Source organism: Cyprinus carpio, chromosome A8 (assembly GCF_018340385.1).
Source record: "Cyprinus carpio isolate SPL01 chromosome A8, ASM1834038v1, whole genome shotgun sequence".
NCBI classification, from domain to species: Eukaryota; Metazoa; Chordata; class Actinopteri; order Cypriniformes; family Cyprinidae; genus Cyprinus; species Cyprinus carpio.
The window spans coordinates 7,028,911-7,044,708 of NC_056579.1; the positions used below are offsets into that span (position 1 = coordinate 7,028,911).

Here is a 15,798-nt window from a genome sequence, read left to right on the forward strand (position 1 = left end):
TACAGCATAAATGGCTGCATAGTTGAGAAGTAAATAAAAAAATGATATATAGTATATCATATAAAAATTTTATTTTCCTTAAGCAATCGCTCTGTAAATGTTCAGGGTCTATCTGACCCCAAGGAACTTAAACGTAAACCCTACTTAAGGGACGATTAAGAGTTAACATTGCAGGTTCTCACAGGTTCTGAATCAGTTCGATTCGTTTGAGCAAATCATTTAGTCCTATTTTCTGAACTGGGTCAACCAATTCACCGAAAAAATTTGATTCAAAAAGAATGACTCGTTCACAAAGCGAATCAACGCCACAGGAGGGCTAGTGCATGATTTAATCTGTTCCTTACACAAAGCTACCATAATTCTTCTGAAGACTTGGAATATTGTGCATGAGTCGTATGGACTGCTTTTATGTTACATGTAGTGACAATTGTCATTTTGGACCTTGACAGCGCCAGTCCTCATTCAGTTTCATCATATCGTTTGTGTTCCACAAAAGATAGAAAATCATACAGATTTAGAACAACATCAAAGTGAGTAAATGAATCTTATAAACATAAATTATTCCTTTAAATATATCTATACAGAAAGTGACTTCAGAAATATTCACGTGACAACTAGCCCCGGTGTCCTGTACATAATGTAACTTCTCTGCAGCTCTTTCATCCTCTGATCTTTTTACGAACTCACTATGGCTATTCATTTTCTCATATGTGCTCCGTCTCTCTCGCTATTCCTTCTCAGCGTTCTCTCCCTCATTGTTAAATCTCAGCAGTATGCGGTGAGAGTGACAGATCAGCGAGCGCGGTGCGCAGAGAATTTCAAGAACACGTCACAACCGAGTCAGAGCGAGAACCGAGTTAGAGAGAGAGAGAGAGAGAGTGTGCGAGAGGGACAGAGAACGAGGGAGGATATATTGATACTAACCGACGGTGGTTTCTCTTCAGTGTGTGTGAGAGAGACCATGAGTGAGGACAAGATGGAGTGCATGAACAGATGAAGACTGTCATTGGGTGGGTGAGAGTGTGTGTATATATCTGTCTGAGTGCCTTTTTTATTTTTGTCCACTTGATAATGCAGGTTTATGTATCAGCTGGACCACCTGTTAGTGTGCGCGTGTCTGTGTCCACATGCATGCATGTTGCCCGCAGGTGTATTTCTTCATGAGTGAACACATTTCAAGTCGGGTTTAATGACTGTGTAGCCTACTAGTAGCTGTTTATTTGCACTTCTGCTTAACTCTGCATGTGCTGTGTCTCTGTGCTTGCCAACATGTGTATGTTATTCCGCCTGACAGCCTTTGTGTGCGTGTGACAGTGTTTTTGCATAACAGTAGCCTCATCGTGTGTATGAATGAACGTGTTGAAATAACTGTCTTGCCACACATCTGCAAATATTATTGTTGATTGTGATGTTATTGTAAGATGCCTTTTTTGTCCAACGTTTTATTATTAGTCAAATTATGGAAGAGGCGAACTAAAATCAGGCAGCATGTTGTGTGTTTGATATTTTAGACTTTTAGGTAACATTAATTTTTGTGGCATTTCTAACAATCACACAAAACAAAAAATGGAGAAGAACTTTGACTCATAACGGTGACAATTTTCACATTTTCATGCATATTCTATTTTTGGCTTGTCAGACAGTCTAGTTCACGAGACAAGAATCTTACGAACTACAGGGAAAGATGTGAAAAACAGGTTGAAAGAGAATGTGTGAGACAGAGGTAGAACGCACAGAAGAGGACGCGTATGAAACAGACACTATGTCCCTGTCCTAAGGGAGGTAGTGTAATCAAAACAGCCGCATTACTGGTAATGAAAGATATTATCAGCAGAAAGTCTGTCACACATCTTGATCTGTCTGGATCAGGGGCCGTGGGGCATTCTTCTGTTTCACTTGTCACATCAAACTTTTGTTTTAGTTTTGCTCAGGACAAAAATTGGCACCACCAAATTTGTTGAAATTGTGTAAGAAAAGAGATTTTTAATTAAAGGCATACTTGACTCATGTCTTTCCAAAACTCCATTTTGTTTTTAAGGGACATAAAAGAAGATATTTAGCAGTCTGTCCAAGCTGCTTTTTCCACAGTGAAAGTATAAGGAAATTGCCAATTTTGGGATAATTTAAATGTAATTTTTTTAAGGGGGTCATTTAATTGTTATTATTATTATTTTTTATCATATATATTTTTTACTTTTTTAAGGGAAGAGGGAAAAAGCTTTTTTCTTTCTTTTTTTTTGCATAAAGCATAAAACTTGATTGGAATTATTTTGAATTTTGAAAACAAGAAAAAATATTTGGTAATGTGTTAAGAAAAATAAACATGAAAAAACTTAAACTTAAAATAAACTTAAACTTAAAAATGCCAAATAAAATTAATTCAAACACAAAATTACCTGAAAACAAATCCATTATCTTACACAATTTTGTTTCTTAAGTACATTTTAAGGATCTTGTTTTAGGGATGTTTATATATTTTTTTTATAGGAAAACTAGACCAAACAACAACAACAACAACAACAAAAAACACATTAATAAGATGATTTTTGATTGCAGTTTATGGGATGAGAAGTTTGTACAGGTCACATGGGTCAATGTTATCTTGTTTTTATTTAAATACTTTTCATTATATATTAATAAAGTGCATTTAAAAACAACCCAAGGTTGACCACAACATACACAGTATTTTTTTCTTTAATTTAAAAAATGTTTCAGTTATGTTGTTTTAAAAAGTTCTTTCTTTCTCTCCACAGTTCTTTCCAGTGGTCCTGATGAGCGTTTCCAAACCACCTCCGCCCCATTCCCATTTCCCTCCCAGTAACCCTTCCTCCCATCTCCCCCTGCCTCCATCCTCCTCTTCCTCCACCCCTCCCTTCGCTGTGGGTCCCCCCAGCCCCGCTGTGCCTCCTCCTCCCTCCCCAGTCAAGATCTCCATGCAGGAGCACTTTGCCATCAATGTGTGCCCCGGCCCCATCCTCCCCATCCCACAGATCTCCGACTTTTTCCCTCGTTTCCACGACTACCCCATCGCCCCCCCTCCACCCCGGGAGAAAAAGGTTCTAAAGGACAAAGACAAGGACGGAGACGGGAATGGAGAGAAAGACCGTAAGAGGGACAGAGAGCAAGATGAGAACGGAGAGTTTGCCGACTCGGATGACGATGACAGTGAGTTTGTCTCGTGGGTAGTGACTGTTTCATGTTTGGGTCCCTTTGGGTGGCTTACACATGTGTTTACGCTCTGCTCTTCCTTTTAAGTAATCGTTCTGCTGATGCATTTTTCACAAATCTACTGACATCCCTCTGGTACAACCTGGGGTTAAGTGCTTTTCTCAAGGACACAATGGTAATAGTACTAGAATGAGTCCTTGGGGCTTTGAACCTACAATCTTTGTCATTACAAGTCCAATTCTTTAACCAGATCAGCCCAATCTCTTTCTTTCTTCACATACTGTAAAAACATGCTTCTCTATTACATAACTCCTCACATTCATGAATGTGATATTTCCTGTTCTGGATTCCCTTTGTTTGATTGACTGATTTAATTCACCACTAAGCAGCCAATGAGGCATGAGCGCTTCCCATCGGCCTGGACCTGAGTCTCATAGTGTTCGGTATTGATTGCTTTGTGTGGTGTTTGCTGGATTGGTGTGAGTGCGTGTGATAACTGAGGTACGCGATCGGAGTGTTAAATACTTCATTAGACTCTGTAATGATGCATAAATACTACAAGCCCTCTGTATGTGCACAGTCCTGATTAGGTCGTTGCAGGCAAGACTGATTCCCAGCTAAGTCATTTGGGTTGTTATTGGCTGCTATTTTTGCTAATGTGCATGCAAGTCATTAAGTTATTCCTTTGTTTCTTTCAGCCTACCTGGGAACTCTGGAGTTCAACCTGCTATTTGACCAAGAAAATAACTGCTTGCACTGCACCATCCACAAGGCCAAGGTAGGTTTACACTCACACAAACACTACTGGGGCTTGTGCAGTTTTAGAAAATAATCACTTTTAAAGCATGCTTTCCACACTATCACTCCTCTACTGGAAATGTCCGACAGTTGACATTTTTGTTGTTTTTTCCTAAACTAACAAACATTTCTACCACATCTATAATGATGTATTGTGTTTAATAATAATCTGTGATGAAAAATATGAAAAATAAAACAACAGACTGCTGTCTTGCTAGATAGCTAGAGTTTTATGTGTCGCAAATAATATAAAGTTTGCATACCTTTTTGCATCATTTGACAGAATTACAGCTAGTTTGGAAAAGACACAAATTATGTTACATTTTTCTTCACAATGCAAAATTTGCTTTTGAGAGGAAAAAAGTAGTTGTAGAATGTAATAATGAATGTGTTTATAAATGTCTTGGTCTGGGGACAAAAGTAGAAAATCTGTACGTAAAAGGAAAAATGTAAACGTTTCCAAGACTGTTTCAAAGTGACTTTCATTTTACAAAAACAAAAAAGTTTAAGTAAACCACTGGAACATAAAAGTGCCTTAACCCCCTTTTAACATAATTGACGTTTTGTATCTTTTAGTCTGTTAGTCTTTTAGTACTTTTTAAAATGGAAATATTTACAAATTGCACAAATCTTTTTCAATATGCTATTAGTATTTTATGTCATTATTATTTATTATTATTTTATTTACTGTAAATACATGGGTCTTTTTTTTAATATTGACGACTCATCCTGCACTCATTTACAAAATATTGTCCAATATTGTCACCTTTAAAGTTCTCTACCCAACACCACTAATACTAAACATAAAATTTGCTTGCTTGTCATTTCCCAAATGAAAATATACTGCAATCTTAAGCAAGCAAACAACAAACAAAAATGTTTTTCTAAGTTAAACAGTCTTGACTGTAATGTTACCCATGTCAGCATTCGAGGATTCGCCTCTGGTCCATACAGAGAACCATGCACCCTAAAGTGTGCGTTATCACTTGTAATGATATGATCATCAACCTTTCACCCCAGACATGTGTGTGCATCTTATGTGACACGAAGTCTGTGTGCTCTTGTGTGTTTGTTTGTGCCCACAGGGGTTGAAGGCCATGGACTCCAATGGACTGGCGGATCCATATGTGAAACTCCACCTCCTGCCTGGAGCAAGCAAGGTCACTGCAACCTTCTCACACGCACACAGCATGATTCATCTCTTGCTGCACCATCAGCACAAGTTGCGATTCCCCAACACGCACGCACACACACGTCAACACGTGCGTTGCACAAAACACACAGGCGTGATGTGAGCATGCATCACTGGCAGGGCCACCCTTGAGCACTGAAGCTGTTCGTGTGGAGAACATGTGGTGGAAATGGGTGGATTCAGTGAGTGCTTCAGCACTGAATTATTCTCTCTTTCATTTCCTTTCATTTTCATCGCCTGTGACAAATGCACGGCACTCTAATCTGTTCAAAGCAGGACAGGCTGAGACAGGAGCAGCCAGAAGCGTCATGTCTTCTCTCCAGCGGTTTTTACTGTTTTCTGTCCTCTCGCACTCTCGTCCAAATCTCTGCCGCTATCTCTCTGTCTATCGCCACATGACCCACTTTGACCTTGGAATACCAACACAGCGTTGAGTGCAGGATGGGAGGGAGGGATGGAAAAAAGAGAGAGACAGATGAGGAGGGGACAGCAGCAGGTGGTTGTCATGGAAACAGCACCGATTGTTACACGACTCACGTCAACAGAGGAGCGTATATGTACGAGAGGGAAAGAGAAAACAAGAAGCGTCACGTCTTGTGTACGCTCCCACACATGCCAGCCTGGTAAATATCGACCTCCAGGGTTATACAGACACCTCCGGACTTTTAAAAGGTGTACGAGCTGGAGATGCCCACCTATAGATGTACGTGGGTGTGCAGGCATTAAAAGAACCCATTTATAACACTCTCTCTCCTTTTGTCCTTTTACACACTTAATGGTTTCATATGCATCCATATGCAATTATTATGGGAATAGTTCACCGTAAAAATAAATATTTTGTATTTTACTGGACCTCATATGACATTCTTTCTTTTTTGTGAAAGATAAAAAGAGCTTTTTTGTTCATACAATGGATGGTGACCATAACTGTTAAGAAAGATTTTCAATAGTCACATCTTATATTTCTCACAGAAAGTGTTGGATAGCTTGTAATATAGTGTACAAGTCATATGGGCTACTTTTATGATTTTTAAAAGGGTTTGACCTAGTGCTGTTAACTAAAACTAAAATGTTTTCGGTGATTCAGTGTAAAAAATAAAATATAAATATTAGATGAAAAACTTAAAATTGTTTATTTTACATAGTTGTCAAGTCATTATTTCTAATTTATGATACTTAATAGGGCTTGTCCCAGTGTTGTGAACCTAAAACTAAAGCACTAAAGCGTACTCTGTATTTAAAAAAACCCTAAATAAAATATAAGATGAAAAGTTGTTTTTTTTACTTAAATGTATTTATTTCAGTTCTCAAGACAACAATAATTGTCTAATTTGTTTACATTTTAAGGTAAAGTAATAAAATTACTACAAAACTGAAATAAAGATGCATTTAAGCTATTTAGAAATGTTAAAAAACATAATAAAATTACTAAAACAAAAATGAAAACTAAAAATATAAAAATAAAAGCGTCAAAATTTTCTAAATATTAGAAATGTTGCCTAGACAACACTGTCCATACAATGAAAGTGAATAGTGATCATGACTGCTGTGCAAGATTTTCAGTAGTCACATATTACATTTTAATCTTTTCCTCTCTTAAAGCATCGTATTGCTTCAGAATAATTGAAATTTATCACACAAATCCTATGGGCTACTTTTATAATGTTTAAGAGAGCTTAACCCAGTGTTGTTAACTAAAGTTAAAATGTTTTCAGTAATTAAAAAAAAGAAAAATACGGAATAATTTTTTTTTTATAAAAAATTAGAAACAAAAAAGAAAATTAGAAATGTTGCATTGACAACTAACTGAAATGTGTTTGAAATACTAAAATTTGTGAAACTAAAACTAAAATACAATTAAAGCTTTATAAAAATATTTGAAGTAAAATAAAATAAAAATGACAATAGCACATTACAAAATTACTAAAAGCTAAATAAAAATAAAAACTGAAAATATAAAAATATAACCTGATTCAAAGTATTAATAAATGCTACAATAGCTAGTCCCCTTTCATTGTATGGAAAATGGCAACCTGAACGCTCATCAGAACATCTTCTTTTATGTTTCTAAGATGAAAGAAAGTCACACAGCATTGGGACGACATGGCGATGAGTCATTTTTTGCTTGAACTATCCCTTCCTCTTGTGCAGGAACTCCATCAGCATCCCATAAAAAGTGCAGGAAGCATAAGGAAAAAAGCGAGAGGGAGGGAGAGACTGAAGGACTGGAGAGTGGCCCCTTCTTAGTCGAGTCATCATCACACAGCATGGAGAATGAGATATCTGAGTCACACACACTCTCCCAAGCTGCTGCTCTGGGAATCTCACTGCCCTGGGCCAGATGGAGGGAGGTAAAGGAGAGAGAGAGAGAGAAAAGGGTAAAAAAAGTGAAAGATGAGGATAAAATATTTAGAAGAAAATGCAACAGCACCGATTTGGCAGGAGGAGAGAGACAGGTGAAACCATATGCTGTTGCAGGCAAAGATGCAATATGAGTGAGGAGCTTGGAGAAAAATAGCTGAAAAGCTAGTAGGGGTAATTAGCCAATTTTTGATGAATGCTTGAAGGGCAAACTTAGATTATATGAGTGTGCAACCAATAATATGTTGTTAAGGTTAACACTGTCTTTACTGTCTAAAGTGCCATGCTTTTATTCCACTTAACATCACTGAAGTTTAAAGTCAACATGAAAATAAAGTTTATTTTTTTAATGCACTTTTCTAGTTTATTAAGGAATAAATAAATTAATACGTTCAGCAAGGATGCATTAAATTAAATTTAAAATTTTTTAATTAAGTGGCTATTAAGAGATTTATAATGTTGCAAAAGATTTCTAAATAAATGGCAATCTTTTAAACGTTATATTCATCAAAGTATCCTGAAGAATGTCACTGTTTTCACTGTTGAGAATAAGAATTTTTCAGCTTTGCATCACAGAAATAAATAATAATTTAAAACCTGTTGAAATAGAAAACAGTTCTTTTCAGACTTTCTTTCCAAAACATTAAACTGTAATATATATATATATATATATATATATATATATATATATATATGTGTGTATGTGTATATATATATTTCCAGGAATACAGTTGTACTACCTTTGTACTAATGTACATTTTTGTATGTGATGCTATCAGATAATACTGTAATACATGGTACTTTGACATGTAATGTTTGGTGCCTTCTTATTGTATATACCTTCCTATATGTTAATATAAATACTTAGTATAGTCTAACCATCTAACGCCATCACTGTACCATGGTACTTCCACAGTAAAATGTGTGCCTGTCAATTAAATCAGTTGTGGTTTGAATGGTGCATTTCAAGTCCCAGTAGCTATTTGCTCAGTTGTTGCTGTTTTAATGAATTGCCACATGTATTTTTTGCTAATACATGTTGGAATAAGTGTGTTTATTCATTTGTTGAGCATCCGTAGGGGGCGAGAGAGAGGATAGCCAAGCTTGGCTGGTTCCAGCTTTAAATGCAGCAGTGCAGAGAGTAGAACAAAGCAAGAGAGAGAGATGAAATGAAATATGCAGAGAAGCAACGTGTTCTTCAGGCGATGAATGACGTGGACTGGCTCTGTCAGGAGAGCGAGTGCGAGAGAGGCTGCGTTTGAGGTTGTGTTTGGGTCTTTACAGCTAGAGCGTTTCTTTGATTTAACACTAATTTGCTAAACGAGCTGTTGCAGGGTAATTGCCCAGTTTGGGGAGTTGAGAGTGTGAGAGTATGGGGTGGGAGCAGAATTTTAGAGAAACAGACGGGGAGATGGTGAGCTGTGGATTTGTGTGTGAGTGTTGTGGGTGGTCAGATTTGGCCTACACTGAGAGGAGCAAACATCCCCACAAGCAGCGGCACCATTTTTTCAGGGGGTACCAGTGTTGGTACTGGCTCACTCTGAACCCTAGGCAGCGTGTGACATGACTACAGGGGAAACAAGCACTTTTCTACTTGCTTTGTAGTGTTTTGTGTGAGATGAGTTCAGTGTTACAGTTTTTGTGCAGCATGAAAGGGGACCCGGGTTCAAGTCCCGACCTAATATGATGTTGTTGTTTTTGTTGGAATATACCAAGCAAAATTTTAACTGAACTTGACAGCCAGCCATCAGCATACATTTTTATTTATTTTATATTTTTGCCAGGAAAAGAGCAATTTTGACATTTTATTCTACAGGGGAACTATGGGGGTGCATGAAAGATGACAGAATTTTTGATGCCAAATTTAGATGGAACACCTTTTTTTACTTACAGTAACAATACAAATTAATTAATAACATACATTTTTTACATAGGTAAACAAGTGTATATATGTGAGTATTGGGGGAACAGATTTTAGGGTAAGAAACAGAAGGGGTAATGATGATTGTGTTTGTGACAGAGGGGAGGTGAGCTGGGGAAAGCCTCCCGTCCTCTCTCTCTCCTCTGCAAATTAGGTGAGCAGATGTCTGCCTTTCACCTGAGGGAGAAGAGATAAATGATGTTTCCTCTCCTGTCCTCCCTGACTGACTCTCCTCTTCATCTCTCCCACTGTCATCTCTACCCAGATGCATCATGCTCATTTTAGGGGCATGTGTCCCCTCAGATTTTTGGTCCAAGTAGATTTGAAATCCTATTTCTTAAAAATGACTGCAGGTAAAATAGGTTCTGAAACACTGGCACTTTCACTTATCTAAATTTGGAGAGTCCAGCTGAGTCTTACATAACAAACTAAGTAGCTAAAAAGTTTTTTTTTTTTTTGTCTGCATCTTACTGTATCTGACCTTGACTACAAAATGAGCAAGGACTGCAAAAAGTGCATGACACCACTGTCTCAAACTATTTATGTACTTTGTTAGGTGTAGCTGGAAACATATATATGGGGGCAGTCGTGGACCAATGGTTAGAGACAGGGGTGTTGCTAGCAATTTTGTGACCTACTGTATGAAAGAGTATGAGGTTGGGCCCCCTACCGCACCCATTCCACACCAAACATACAAGCCAACCTAGTTATGCAAAATCTTTGTCTGCAATTTAATAATACTGACCTATTTCTTTTGCTATTGACCTCTAGATATTAGTATTTAGTCAGAGACCTACCCATAGCCACGTGAACATATTTGATCTGGGAGTGGGGCGTGATATTGTAGGGCGGGGCTGCGATGGGCGATTTTAAACAAAATCCTAATATTAAACAGCCCAAACACTTATAGATGGCTGTATAGCCCTATATGTTAATACATATAAATACATATAAATCGTTTGCTGCAAAGTGAGAACTTAAGACATAAAGCACGTTACTTGTATCAGGTTATTCACTGATATATTTTTAGACATTATTAAAGACTACATTTAGTAAAAGTTGAAATTTTTATTTGAAAGTTGATTTGAAGTGTCAGTTATTAAATCTGGACAGGGAAAGCATTTTATTAGACTACTCATACTAGCTTCAGCGTGATCAGTCACACGAAAGTCATCAGAAGAAATATTGGCTCAGTGTGACCAGGGCAATATTTTAAAACATAGAATTGAGTGTTTACATACCATGAACATAGACCTTCTGTGGTTGAGATGTGTATCCTATTTTTAAAAATCTGCATCGCAATCAGCAACTGGTAAACTGAGATTTCAGTAGCTTTACTGGTATGATAAAAAGGCTTTACAAAGCATTGACAGTGTTTTGAACCACTGAATAACCAAATAAAACTACAACATAAAACTTCTAGTGCAACCTGGGATTAAGTCCTTTGTTCAAGGGCACAGTGGTGATGACCAGCCTTCCAGTTACTGGCCTTAACCAACAACAGTAGCACATCTGAGCAGCATCTGATTCTAACAGATTCTTTAAATTGAGAAGCTATTTACAGCGGTGGTAATTTCTGCACAGATGGAGCTTGGGGGGTGTTAATTATTCCCCCAAATGCTCTTAGGTGGTGAAATGTGGAATGTTTATTTTGGAGATGATTGAGCTTCTGGTTTAGTGGTGAGTTTAGAGCTCAGTTTCTTCATTTAGGATGTACTGGGGTGATGTGGTGTTGTGGTTAAGGCTCAGGCTGGTAACCACGGGGTAGCTTGACCATCACCATTATGCCCTTGAGCGAGGCACTTACCCCCATGTTGCTCCAGGGGAACTGTCCCAGTAAAGCTCATGGTGCTGTTCTATGATGACATTGCGTGAAAGTCGTGGAAACATTACATTGGGTATATGGTGATAAATTAAAGCGCCATTTTAATGGAATAATGTTTGAGAAAGTGTTTCAACCTCACCTGCACTGAAAATAAGTCAGTGTATTCTTGTCTTGTTTCAGTAAAAACATCTAAACATCATTAAAAACAAGTTCTTGTTTTCAGAGAATATATCTTGAATCTTTTTTTTAATAAACATTGTTTCTTTATTGATTTGCAATAGGGTAAAAAAAGCTTAATTGTAAGTTATATTCCCTGAAAATAGGTCTTCTTATCTTGCAAAATTGTGTGTATAATATTTGTGTGTAAAATTCTTCTTATTTTCAAGTAAATGCATATTTATAAAATCTTTAAATGTTCTTTTTCTGAATTTTATTAAATTTTTGATGAACAACATAGCAAATAAACATAACAGAACCAAATCAGCGCTAACAAGCACTACATATATATATATATATATATATATATATATATATATATATATATATACACACAAATTCACTTGCTACCCCACAATAAATCTTACTTCAATTGTTACATCCAAGAGTAATAAAAATTATGTCCTTTACAGCTCAGTCTGGGATAGATTTCACCTGAAAAGGCAGAAAATATTGCTGTATGTGCTTAGATGAAAAAGATCTTTAGAGAGCATTTTCAGAGAGTGATGAATGAATAGGAGAGGTTGTGTGGAAGCCCTTATATTGAGGTGATTTGGGCGTGTCATGCTAATGACTAACTGAAGCACAGGCTCCCTCATTTATGATAATCTGAGTTCATCAACATTAGACTGATGGTAAGAACAAATTTATGTGTGTGCACAGCTGTTGCAAAGCCAGCAGAAATTTTTGCGTGAACAATTTTGTTTTGACCCAGTGTGTGTATAAATTAACTTCGTTATCAGTCTCAATATACTCTCCCTCTCTTTTTCAGGCAAATAAATTGCGCACTAAGACTTTAAAGAACACGCTGAATCCAGTGTGGAATGAAACGCTCATCTATCACGGCATCACGGCTGCTGACATGACCACCAAAACCCTCAGGTACTGTACCACCTCTGTTTCCCATTATCCTCACCAGCTTTAAGTATTTTGGCTCTACTTGCACTTCCAATTCACCTTTGAACATATGGCTCTCTGTGAAACCCTGTCTCTGTCTCTGTCTGACGTATTAATGACAGTGAGAACGTGTGAGTCATTTGTGTGTGTGCATGTGTGAATTTTTATTACTTTCAGGTCAAGTCAACTCTCCAGAAGCAGATTGCCACTCGGAGCACATTGTGTGTGGGCATGTGTGTATGAGTGTGTGTCTTCGACAGTGTGTAGTGAATGTCTCTGTGGTGCAATAACACACAATAACCTTAAGGCAACACCCACAATGTGGTCTAACCTTCTGTGTAAAGGTATGCTTCAATTTAAGCAATAAAACTCAGAGGTCAGAACGAGATGGGGCAATTTCTCTAGAAATATAATAGAAACCCTTATGATTCACAGCTGGGAAACAAACCTAGTAGGAGCTCTTGTGGAATGAGAGAGAGAGAGAGAGAGAGATAAAGAGAGAGTGAAGCCGCTTTACTTGTTCCACTTTAAAGGGGTCATATGATGTGATTTTCAAGTTTTCCTTTCTCTTTGGGGTGTTACAAGCTCTTGGTGCATAAAGAAGAACTGTAAAGTTGCAAAGACTAAAGTCTCAAACCCAAAGAGATATTCTTTATAAAAGTTAAGACTCGTCCACGCCCTCCTAAAACACCTTGTTGTGGAGACGCTGTTTCGCTGTGAAAGCGAAAATACTTTGTTTGGCCTTCCAAAAGAGGACATGACTAGAAATCAGTGGTTAAGTTGTATTTACAACACTGTTCCAGAACAGTTTAACCCAAATATTCAGATGTGTGCAGCACATTTTATGGAGAACATTTTCCTGATCCTAGGAGAGAAGACTACAATGCCATCGCTTCTGACTCACAGTCTGTAAGTACGTTTACATATTTAAAGGATTTGCCACTGATGATTCTAAGTTTAAAGCAGTGTAGAGCAGCGGTTCTCATTTCCAGTCCTTGTGCCCCCCTGTTCTGCACATTTTGTATGTTTCTCTTAACGCTTCAGACGTTTGTTCTATTCGAACGTAAGTGCCCTGCAAAGTGGACATCACAAGATATTCCACCATGATTCCAGTTCGAAGCAAACGTATATGTTTCATTCAAAGTGTATTGAAGTGTGCGAAGCGTGAATTTAAATTCTATTTATTTACAGAGGTATATGATGTCACACCTGTCCATGTGTGAAGACGTTGCGCCAGCGCTAATCTATGAATTAATGTTCTGAAGTGAGGTAAACGTCAACAGATTTCCCCTGCTCAGGGAGTAGGGCGCAATGAACACTGTGTAGGGACCATGTCAATGGGAACACAGTTTATGCATGGAGCTCACTTCTAACGAGCTGGTTATCTGAATTAGGTGTGTTAACAAAGAGAGACATGCAAAATATGCAGAGCTGGGGGGGCGCGAGGACTGGTATGCATGGAGCTCACTTCTAACGAGCTGGTTATTTGTCGTTTCTCTGATCAAAAATGCAGACATGGTTTTATGTTTATGCGGCGCGATGCAACGTGTAAAAACACAGTATAAGTCATTATAATCCGGAATTATGTCCCCACTGGATGCAACAAATGCCTAGTTTGTAATGGGTTTTATTGTTATTGTCTTGTCACAAAAGTGTTCTGTCGGGGGCCCATTCTTCATACGTCCCTTATTACATCCAAGAGGTATCATCGCGCTAAACAGGATCTTGCTTCTTTGGGTTCGTCAAAAGCACCTGTTGTTGATGATTAGTATGGCTGGATTGAGTTATTGAGATACTGGTAACTGCGCATTCATGGGTTGGTTTAAAAGGGACTAGTATCGATACTCGAAAACATGATCACAATACCTTTTTATAGACTTTTTAATAGAGAGGTAATAGACATCATATAATTAGAGATTGGATGTGGGGAAGAAATTGATGTATTTATGGAATTTTATTGATGAAAAACTTGACATATTTCTGGACATTTATGACAGTAAATTAAATGTTTTTATTTTATTAGAATTTTTTTCATGATTCCCGATTATTTAGATTCGCAATTTATGATAATTGTGCAGTCTTTACATTTTATGTTTTTATTTTATTAGAATTTCATGTAATTTTATATTTGGACAGATTTGTTATGTGACAGCATTAATGAAAGTTTCTTAACGGTCAAGATCATGTTATCTGCATCTCCCTGCACTCCATCAAGCCAGTCTTATAATAGCCGTCATCACTCAATTAATGCATAACTCTATGTAAGACTCACATACAACTATGAAATAATAATTTTATGACAAATAAATATTTCAGTGAGTAAAACTGTGTCTATAGTAGGTTATTATAGACTACACGACATTATTATATTATCTTTAAATTAATTTTTAAATGATTATTATTTTCAATTATTGTTCCTGGATCAGTAGGATACTCTTGTAATAAAGTAGCGGTGACAGATTCTAAGGATTCAGTTCTGGTAAAAAAGATGCAATCTAATCCTGTTTACATGAAGTAAGTCATTCCCGAGCAGGTTTAAGCTTACGGACCTGTTGCTATGACGCAACTCCGGGGTGAACTTTGAAGAACCAATCTATCCAAGATCATGCCAAATAATCAACAATCAAATCCAACTAATTGAGTTAGCGACGTATGAAGAACGGGCCCCCAGGACACGCATCACAGTATGGTAAGGGGTGTAACATTTCCATCACATGCTTGAGGCATTCGGCCAATCACCAAGCACTGGATGGCTGGCCAGTCAGAGCACACCTCGCCTTTTAGACCTATGAGCTTTGTAAAAAAACAGTATCGTTTCAGAAAGGAGGGGCATAACAATAATGTACAGTGTGTGGAAAATATGTGCTTTTTGGACCTTAAACCACATAAATACATTTTATTACACCAAATACACAAAATAATGTTTTTTCAGCAACATCATTTGACCCCTTTTAAAGTTGAGACCATGAAAAACTCAACCCTGATTTAAAGAGAGACATGCAAAATATGCAGAGCTGGGGGGGCGCGAGGACTTGTTGAATTGTTTGATTCAGTAATGTAGTTTTGTAGATTTATTGTAGAAATTGTGTGCATTTGTTTATGCCAAAAGTGTTTCTTGTGGTGAACATGGATTCTCGCCACTTTGGAATCCCAAAGGATAAGTTTGATTCGATGATTCTTTCCGCTCTGTTACACCCTGTGACCATCATCCCGAAGAGCAGGTTGTTGGAGCCCAGAGCGTAGATGGAGTATGTCACCACAGGCAGTGTCAGCACCTTGTCACAGTGACTATATCTGGGCTGTGACAGCTGGCTGATCTCAAACCCAACTGCAGTAGTTCAGTGAAGGGTGAGGCGAGAAGAATTCATATTTTATGTATGAAATCCCAAACATTGTAATGTAAGATTTTGGAGATCTGAT

At 37.5% G+C, this 15,798-nt stretch overlaps 1 protein-coding gene across 2 annotated transcripts in view; it reads left to right on the forward strand.

Moving 5' to 3' along the window:
- Window positions 1-792: 792 nt before the first annotated feature.
- The window catches only part of LOC109063595 (double C2-like domain-containing protein beta), a 36,061-nt gene continuing 21,055 nt past the window's right edge, over window positions 793-15,798 (forward strand). Inside the window, exons 1-5 of one of the 2 annotated variants that reach the window (XM_042761855.1) lie at window positions 793-1,010; window positions 2,754-3,165; window positions 3,867-3,946; window positions 5,052-5,126; window positions 12,254-12,363. In XM_042761855.1, coding sequence (XP_042617789.1) covers window positions 2,772-3,165; window positions 3,867-3,946; window positions 5,052-5,126; window positions 12,254-12,363 — 659 coding nt within the window. In that variant the 5' untranslated portion in view covers window positions 793-1,010; window positions 2,754-2,771. The remainder of the gene's footprint in view (window positions 1,011-2,753; window positions 3,166-3,866; window positions 3,947-5,051; window positions 5,127-12,253; window positions 12,364-15,798) is intronic. The other variant, XM_042761854.1, reaches the window with a different exon arrangement.